The sequence below is a fragment of the Morone saxatilis genome, unplaced genomic scaffold (genome assembly GCF_004916995.1).
Source record: "Morone saxatilis isolate NCDOM2014 unplaced genomic scaffold, NCSU_SB_2.0 Contig17, whole genome shotgun sequence".
Taxonomy (NCBI): Eukaryota; Metazoa; Chordata; class Actinopteri; family Moronidae; genus Morone; species Morone saxatilis.
In genome coordinates, this window is record NW_023339729.1 from 11,436,297 (window position 1) to 11,444,860 (window position 8,564).

The 8,564-nt window shown below is 41.1% G+C and overlaps 2 protein-coding genes across 2 annotated transcripts in view; one reads left to right on the top strand and one right to left on the bottom strand.

Annotated features, from left to right (window-relative positions):
- Positions 1-4,905, top strand: part of LOC118327245 (centrosomal protein of 95 kDa-like) — a 16,423-nt gene extending 11,518 nt beyond the window's left edge. Inside the window, 6 exon segments of the mRNA XM_035660534.1 lie at positions 861-1,030; positions 1,188-1,262; positions 1,460-1,612; positions 2,919-3,065; positions 3,198-3,269; positions 3,864-4,905. Coding sequence (XP_035516427.1) covers positions 861-1,030; positions 1,188-1,262; positions 1,460-1,612; positions 2,919-3,065; positions 3,198-3,269; positions 3,864-4,040 — 794 coding nt within the window. The 3' untranslated portion in view covers positions 4,041-4,905.
- Positions 4,906-4,921: 16 nt separating this feature from the next.
- LOC118327246 overlaps positions 4,922-8,564 on the bottom strand; it is a 5,084-nt gene continuing 1,441 nt past the window's right edge. The window contains exons 2-6 of the mRNA XM_035660535.1: positions 8,425-8,496; positions 8,040-8,139; positions 7,239-7,338; positions 6,418-6,496; positions 4,922-6,269 (exon numbers count right to left, since the gene is read on the bottom strand). Coding sequence (XP_035516428.1) covers positions 6,014-6,269; positions 6,418-6,496; positions 7,239-7,338; positions 8,040-8,139; positions 8,425-8,496 — 607 coding nt within the window. The 3' untranslated portion in view covers positions 4,922-6,013. The remainder of the gene's footprint in view (positions 6,270-6,417; positions 6,497-7,238; positions 7,339-8,039; positions 8,140-8,424; positions 8,497-8,564) is intronic.

Genomic DNA, 8,564 nt, shown 5'->3' on the forward strand with positions numbered 1-8,564 from the left:
TCTTCTCTTTTCTTTTCTTTTCTTCTCTTCTCTTCTCTTCTCTTCTCGTTGCACACGTACTGCTCGCTCACCTTCCTCGCACCTTCTGATTCATTTACATCTCGCGTGTACAACGCCTCTTCCGGCAACAACGTGAGTTCACGCGAGATTCACTAACTACAGAACTGCAGTCGATGGAAACCGCACGACGTGTGTCTTGTCATTTTATTATTGCAATGTGGAAACTTGCATATACGAACCATATTCTGTCGTTTGATACTCTAGAGGAAGCACACAAGCCACATCACCACCAACAAACCGGTGTGCGCGCATGAACACAGTAGGCAGGTCGGGGTAGCTCAAATAAATGAACCGGTCTGTTGCAGAGGTGGGAAGTGTGCTGGTCATCATGTAGCTTATGTAAATGAATGTCGATTGCAGCTATAAATATGAATATAACGTTTTCTCTTAGCGACCAATAAACTGTCATGGTAATAAAGTTAATGTGAACTTTTACGATTTGGTAAAGGTGTGAAATGGATGATTATAATGGACAAAACAGCATTTAAAATGACAAATGTCTGTGTATATTTTCCTCCAATTTAATTAGGGAAGAGATTTCACCACTGGTGTGTGTGTGTGTGTGTGTGTGTGTGAGACATGGCCTCACTGGTTAAATTGAAACATCAATACATCTTCTAGTGATACTGGCACTGAATGGTCAATACTTTGTCGAGTTATGTGCTTTTGAGAGTAACAGAACTCCGATGCAGGAGTACAGTGACCACTGAGAAAGCTTTTATTTTTCACTTTTTACAGAAGAATTTTAGTGTAACTTTCTTTTATTTTACATTTATTGTGTCCCCTCTGTCACTCTCCAGTGAAGGTGAAGGAGAACGAGCTCCTCCCCGTGCTCCTGGAGGAGTTGCCCCACCTTCACATCTCCCCCCACGCTCTGGGTCGGATGTGGGAGCAGCAGATGCAGCAGGTGGACAGGCTGTATGCCCTGTCATCCTCCCAGAGCCAGCGTCGCAGCAAACTCCCCAGCCAGGTAGGACCGTGGCCATTGCAAGTCACAACCAAAAGGAAGTGCAGTGAAATTTACTGGGTGCCAGACTCTGATGTCTGTTCCCTTTTTAAAATCTGGAACATGCGATTCGGTGGATATATTATTGGGTGAATATGTAACACAACAGCTTGTCTGTCAGGTGGAGGAAGCCCAGAGGAAACACGACCTGCTGGTGGAGATAATCCGCAAAGAACAAGACCACAACAGACGTCTGGTGAGCACCAACACATAAACACACACTCAAAAGATCCCTTCACATCTAGCAGACTTATCAACAATTACAATGAATGTATAGAGTGCACGACTCTAGTCACAAAATGGCATGCACCCACCTGCAGACGGACTTTACCTGCCTGTTCAGTCATACCACGCCGGCCAGTTGCAAGAGAAGCTTATATGTTTATCTTCCAGAGGGACTTCAAAGAGCGCATCCAGCAGCAGAAGTCGACCCAGAACCGACTGAGAGAACAGAGGCAGCAGGTAGCGCGTGCCAAGAAGTACCACAACGACTACCACGTCCAGCACCGTGCCCGCCTGATGAGGGCACGCACCAAAGAGGAGAGGGTGGGTAGTGATGACTTCGTACTCCAGTTCTAGGCCTTTGCACACCAAGTCTGTCATTTGCGTCCAACGTTGTTGCACAAATTCAATACGACCTCTCGTTGTGTTAATCATGTTTACGCACCTAATCTAAAAGCTACATCGCAGCCACAGTGTCGATTGCAAGGCAGGATTAAATGACAGGACGGAGTTGAGACAGTAGAAGCAGCAGACAGCTCCTTGTTCTTGACACCTTGGACCCAATTATTTCCTTTTTCTTTTTCTACTTTCAAGTGGAAGGGTCATAAAATCATCGTCACTGAGTGATGACTCGTATTTTGAATTTCACACGGAATAGAATAATAAAGTGCATCAGACTCAGTACGCATCAGTAAGTTTCTCTGTGTAAAGTTTTTAATCTATATAATGAAATATATGGAATTGGTGTGCAAAGGCCTTGAGGCAGATTTGTTTTGTCTGACCAAGAGTTCAGTTTGCAACTCAAACATGTTCCATTTTGAGTGAAACAAAGAATTAAGGCCGTTGATCACATTTGAGAAGCTAGAACCAACAAATGTTCGGTGATTATTGATGGCTCCCACAAACTCAGTGGACTTGATGTTGTTGATATTGTCTTCTCCTCCATCTCATCTGAAAATCAAACTCGATCAGGCAAGTTGGGTCCCTGCCATAAAAAGGCTTTGCTTCTAAAGCCTGGTGCACACTGCGGCAGATTGCCTTGTTTTTATTACAGCGCCCATGTTAACAAGTTAGAGCAGCCACACTGCCCGCCTCCCGTATCTGTTTGAGATTAAAAGCTCTCTAGCGTTTGTGTGGACAGAATCAACTCGTATGTTAACAAGGCTTTTATTGTATTATATTTATCAAAGGCAAGCTCAGTACAGAAAGATAGGGCTGGCAGCAGCAGCTCTGTAGCAGAAACGCCCTGTTTGGACAACACAGGCGTGTGAGTTTAAGTGTCCTTTGTGGACAAACCGTAAGAGAAGCTGTTTGAGAGCAATCAAGAGCAGCAGAAGAATACAAGCAGATACAGGCATGTGATTGGCAAAGAACAAAAAAGCAGGAAAATGTACGTGCAGAAAGTTTTTGTTTTTTTTGTTTTTTTTTCTGCGTCTGTATGATTCACGTGTGTCACATGTTCTGGTCGGACAATCTGGAACTTCTGATTCATCAAGAAAAATCACATCCCTGCAGATATTAAGTAATATTAGTGAAGTTTGGATTACAGACAGTGTGATTATCTGGAGTTACTCTTTTTTGTTGACATGATGACTCATATGTATGTGTGTGCATGTGTGTGCGTGTACAGATGTTTCGGCAGCTGTTTGAGGAGGGTTTGGAGCTACAGAAAGTGCGGTTGAGAGAGCAGAGAGCCTGCGCCAGGGAGCAGCGGCTGGAACATCAGAGACGACACCAGGACCAGATCAAGTCCATGGAGAACTACTACAAAGACCAAGTAGGACTTTCTCACACACACACACACACGCAGTGACCTATGTTAGGACCAAGAAGTTGCAGTGTTTTTTAAAATGAATTACACAATTGACTCAAACTCCATGTGAGCTATAACATGCTTTCTCTCTTTCAGTTTTCACTACTGGCTGAAAAACTTGCACAAGAGCGGCAGGATATCCAAGTTCGGAAAAAAGCTCAAGAAAAGGTAAAAGCTGCTGTGAGTGATGGGCTGCCACTTTTATTTAAAATTGGCACACGGTGCAGTTGTGACACCATAAGGGAAAATATAGACTTTAATATAATAGAATCTATTCAGTGTTTTCTAAAGGTGGAAATTGCTTATAGCTTTTATACAGTTTCTAAAGGTAAGTAATTGGTTGCAGACTGCGTGAGAGTGTAACTTGTATTCAAATTGTTATTCCAAAACACTGCGACCGCAACAGAGAGGAACAGGCAAATGTATTATGGTCAAAGTCTTTCTGGGGTGTATTCCACAAAGTCTTTCAGTCATTTCTTTGAAAAGCGGTTTTTGCTCTCAAATTCAATTCTATTACAAAGAATCAAGAAACCCAACTGTGCATGGTGTACATCATTACATTGCAGAGTATATATGATATGATGACTTTCCACTCTGAAATATTCTGATAAGTTAATCCGTTTTAGAAAACCTTTAGTTGCAACTGGCAGTTATAAATGAAAGCATCATGGTGAAAAGAGGTCAGTCAGCCATAGCTGAAGCAGACTTCAGTCCAGATTCACTTTAATTTTAAAAAACATCCACCACTCCCATTGTTTTCAGGCTCTTCTGAAGATGAAGCGAGAGCTGCGATCCAGGATGGAGCGTGAGATTGGTGAACTGCAGAAGATCATCATCCAGAACGACGAGGACGACCATTTCCAGGATCTGGAGGTCCAGAGGCTGCGCAATCGGGTCCAGATGGCCTCCTTCCAGTACAACACTAGCTATCTGCACTGAGCAGGAGAGCGAGACAAAGGGCTGTTTTAAGCTCCACTCAGTTAGGACTGGGTTTACATCAGAGGAACATGCTGCAAGAACTTTGTTTCTGCTATTCACAACTAAGGGTACGACATTCTGGTGGACGAACAGTACTGTCTCCTCGGCATCTTCCTTCTGAGATTTGCACAGGAAGAGAACTTCTACAAGTGCTGATTATTGATCATTAATGAACTCACCACACTCCGATAAAATGTAGCTACAAGCTTATTTAGCTAACTCTTCCTCTCACCTCAGCTGCTATACCCGACCTTAATGACACCTTGGACCAAGTCCCCTTCTTCCATGGGTTTTAGTACTTGATACCTAAGAATGTTTTAGAGTGGCTCCCTCACTGTGCAGTCTTGTGTGCTGATATTGTAGCAGACAACTAGTAAAAATGTTCTTTCCTCTTGCCAAATAGGGACCACAGATGCAAAGTTAATAAGTATAATTGTCACACACTGACTGATTTTTAACTTCCTTCCCCCCTTAAACGTGAGATGTCTTTCTTCAATGTTTTAACCATGCCAGTGGATTATTTATTTTTTTTAACTTTAATGACATTTGATTTTTAATTAACCTGGTGTTAATTAGCGTGTGTTTAACAGGGGCGATGATAATCAGTCTTTCATGACTTTTCCTTTTCCTCAGCTCCATTGTGATTGTTTTTAACTCTTACCCAGAACTTAAGACACGGTCGTTTTAAACCAGTACACAAAGGGTCGCAATGTTAAAACACTGTCTACTGATATTGTATCTAATGAGCGAATGCCTGGTCATCTCTTAAATGTGCGGGCTCACTCTCCTTGTCACGGTTAAAGGTTTAACTTATTAACTTATTGACATGAGCTGCAGATTACTGTTTTGGTATTTTATTGACTTCACTGAACAAAATCCTGTAATGAGGCAGATCCAGGTGGAGAATGAAGGTGGAAAATTTAAATTCATGAGGTGTTTATATCAAATCAATTCTTTATCGAAGAGGGAAAATTGTCTGGGGAAAAAAAGCTCTGCAAGTTTGACCTGCACTAAATGCTAGTTTGTGTTGAGCTGTAGCTGGGGCTCAAATGATCAAAAAAGGTGTTCTGATTAAATAATGAATGACGTGGACAGGAAAACCAAAATTGTTATCTTTTTTTATTATCTTGGCTCATGAGTGGAGTATGTGGGCCTCGTTTACACCAGGTTATACACATGATCTGTATCTGGATGACAACAATTAGTATTAGTGTTGTTAACTCATTCTGCCCACATGATCAGATCTCAGTATCTTTATTGAGCTGGCCTCACCTGCTGCTACTGTTCACTGGGCTTGCTTAAGCCAGCAGGGAGACAACATTTAGTGATATCCAGACACAGACAGTTAATGGAAGGTGTAAATGGAGGCTTGAATTTAGTTATTAACAATGAAAAGTGAGTAATTTCAGCATTGTTCAATATTGCTTGAACACATGTCAACAATCCTCATTTGAACAAATGTGTATTGTGCATATTGGCACAAGGATGGGAAAGGATCAATATATCAATAACTTCTTGAAGTAAGAAATCTGAAAAGTTTTCCCTGGAAAGCCAAAGAACAGTCCAGCTTTCTTCAGGGAACCATCTCTGCCGTTAGTGTTCGGCTGTATCTGGTGTTTTGCACCAACGGCAATTTGACTGTCCACTAAAACTCTCTCACCTGTCACTCAAAACCAAGTATTCTCTCACTGGTATGCATGATGTTCACAGACAAATGCTGCAAGCCTCTCGCTAGCATCAGATGGCTCATGTTTACTTCCTGATAGCAGGAAATAAACACAAACAGAAGTTGGTGACAGCTGTGTGATATTTCAGAGAAACACAGCCAAACTCCACAGAGGCAGCAGAGTAACCACAGCTGCCCAGACCCGTCACAGGTTTGTCTCAGTACAACCACTGTCCACTTGGAGCGTCATTTCAGACATGGTTGTGTCTCAGCTAGTATTACTGCTTGGCGACAGTGCCGAGTTGATCTGTCCGTGTGCCGCATCGTTTCCATTGATCTGGAAATCATCGTCGTCATCTGGCAGGTTAGTCCATTTATAGCGGCTTTCACAGAAACAGCACGCCTGGGAAACCACAAGCTTTAGTCCTTTCACACGTTTTCTAACCGTACATTGTCTGTTGCATTCCCGGCATGACCTGAACAGCTGAAGGATGCACTCTTCATCGACGATGAACTCTGACGAGCTGAGGAAGTCAGAAGAGATTTATGAACAGAAGTTCTTGTTTCAACTTTTTTATTTTTTAGAAATAAACAGTATGGAAATAATACATGTAAATGTAAAGCTAGGGATGATACACTCAAACTGTGTTATTGATATTAACGTCTGCATACCTTCCCAAATCCACCAGGTAGTGCCCGTCTCCCACGCTTAATGAGGTGCTGAATTCTTCATTCTTGTCTTCTTGAATATCTGTGGGTGGATCCATTTTAATTAATTTTAATTAATTTATTACTCCACTTTTCCTGGAAACAATTTGCTTCAAATATCAAAAGACATGTTTCCCACAAGTCCTTGAAATCCTGTAATTTTGTGTGTTTACACTAGAGTTGGGCGATTGAATGAACAGATCGGTGATGGACAGTTGGTTTTTTTTGGGCTGATTTGTCATTTTATTTATTTAATTTATTGGTCTGCCTCCGGAGAATAAGAGCCGCTCTGTGACAGACGTTCAGCGCAGTACACACACTGAACTGCTGAATGAGAAACAGCTGTAGAGCCAGTGTACTTTAACATCTGACTGCGGCAAATTAAAGGTTTCTTTTGACTAGTTTGACGACAGGGAATACAGTTACAAGGTGATCCTCAGAGGCTCCAAACAAGACTCAGCAGGGACGGGCCAAGAGATGAGAGGTATCGAGTGTAAGTGAGGGAGGTCGGGGATCAGAGAGGCAGCCGCAGCGCGTAGAGCCACAATATTTTCACACATCAGAGTTGGTGATTGTTGGAATAGTGTAAAGACTGCTTAACGAGGTCTGAGTTCAGTATAAGAGAGAAACTTGAATTTAGAAGCTGTATGGTCTTTTCCTCCTTTTCACCTTGATCCGTGTCTCAAACTAGGCTGTTTTAAGACCTTGAATTTGAAGTTATTGGGCTTGAACGTCCTTAAACTTGATCTTTAAGCAGATGTGGGAACCCTGTTAAGATGACTAACCTCTATTTTCTTTATTTTCTGACGGGTTGCTTGTCGTCCATCTCGTCTCCTCATCTTGACTGTTCAGTCTTTGACAAGCACCATCTTTTTCCCCTGACTCCTTTAAAATGTGACAAGGAACAGCAACCCATCAGCACAAAGCGTACAGGCAACATAATTTATTTTGCACATTTCATACAAATTCACAAATGTCTTAAATAATACATTTAAATTTGTTACAAAAAGAACAAGCTCAGATATTAAACATAAACAACAAATACAAAGAGTGTCAATAAGGGTTGATGCTTGCAGTGAACAATGTGTTTCAGTTAGAAAACAACCCTAAAGTGGTACAGAAAGCATAAAGTAACACATTATGTATGTATGTATGTATGTATGTATATTGTTCATGTGTTCTACGTATATGTGCTTTAAATTAAAGAAACCTGTATCTGTAATCTGTAGGATATAGACTGGAGACTGTACCTGAATACTTTTACCAAATGTTAAGATTTTATAATGATGGTATTTAAACTGATGGCATTATCAATTAATCTGGTGGAGGTTTTTTATAAACTGATAAATCTTTTAGTATTCAAACGGCTTGTTTTGCCCGACCAACAGTCCAAAACCCAAAGCTCTCCAGTCTACAATGAAAATCAGCCTGTTCACACATCAAGATCAGAGAATCAGAGAATCAGAGAATGATGAGACTCTCAGTTTAAATTTGAATAAATTAAATAAACTGATTCTGAAAATATTCACAGATTTATTTTCTGGTGGTCGATAAGGTAACTGATGGTTTCAGCTCTACATGTTTACCTTCCCATTCTCAGGTGAGTGGACAGAAGCAGCAGGATAAGCTTCCGGCTCATATTCGACTGGTGGATTCATCACGAGTGGGTAAATGTGCACACTCTCACTAAAGAAACACACCGAAGAAGCACAATGGTAAACGTTTTAGCTTTGCATGTTGTGGTATTAACATCAGGGCTGCACAATATGGTAGATAATAATAATATTGGGATTACTTTGACATATATGGTGATTGAGATATAATTCACAGTCAGTGGGGATGATCATTTTTGCATCCCAGTTTTTAATTCACCAAACTGATATTCCGATAATATTATAACTAATTGTGCAGCTCTTATTACATTAATCATTCATTACTTTATAGTTTAAACTGGCACACAGGCCCTCTCACCAGGTCTCAGTAGAGGAACTTCTTTTAACGGTTGGTCGTTCAGGTCGACTCTCCGACTTTGTCCGAAGATAACTACAGTCATAAAACATGGACACATATATTATATATGAACACATAACAGTATTATATATGGACACATA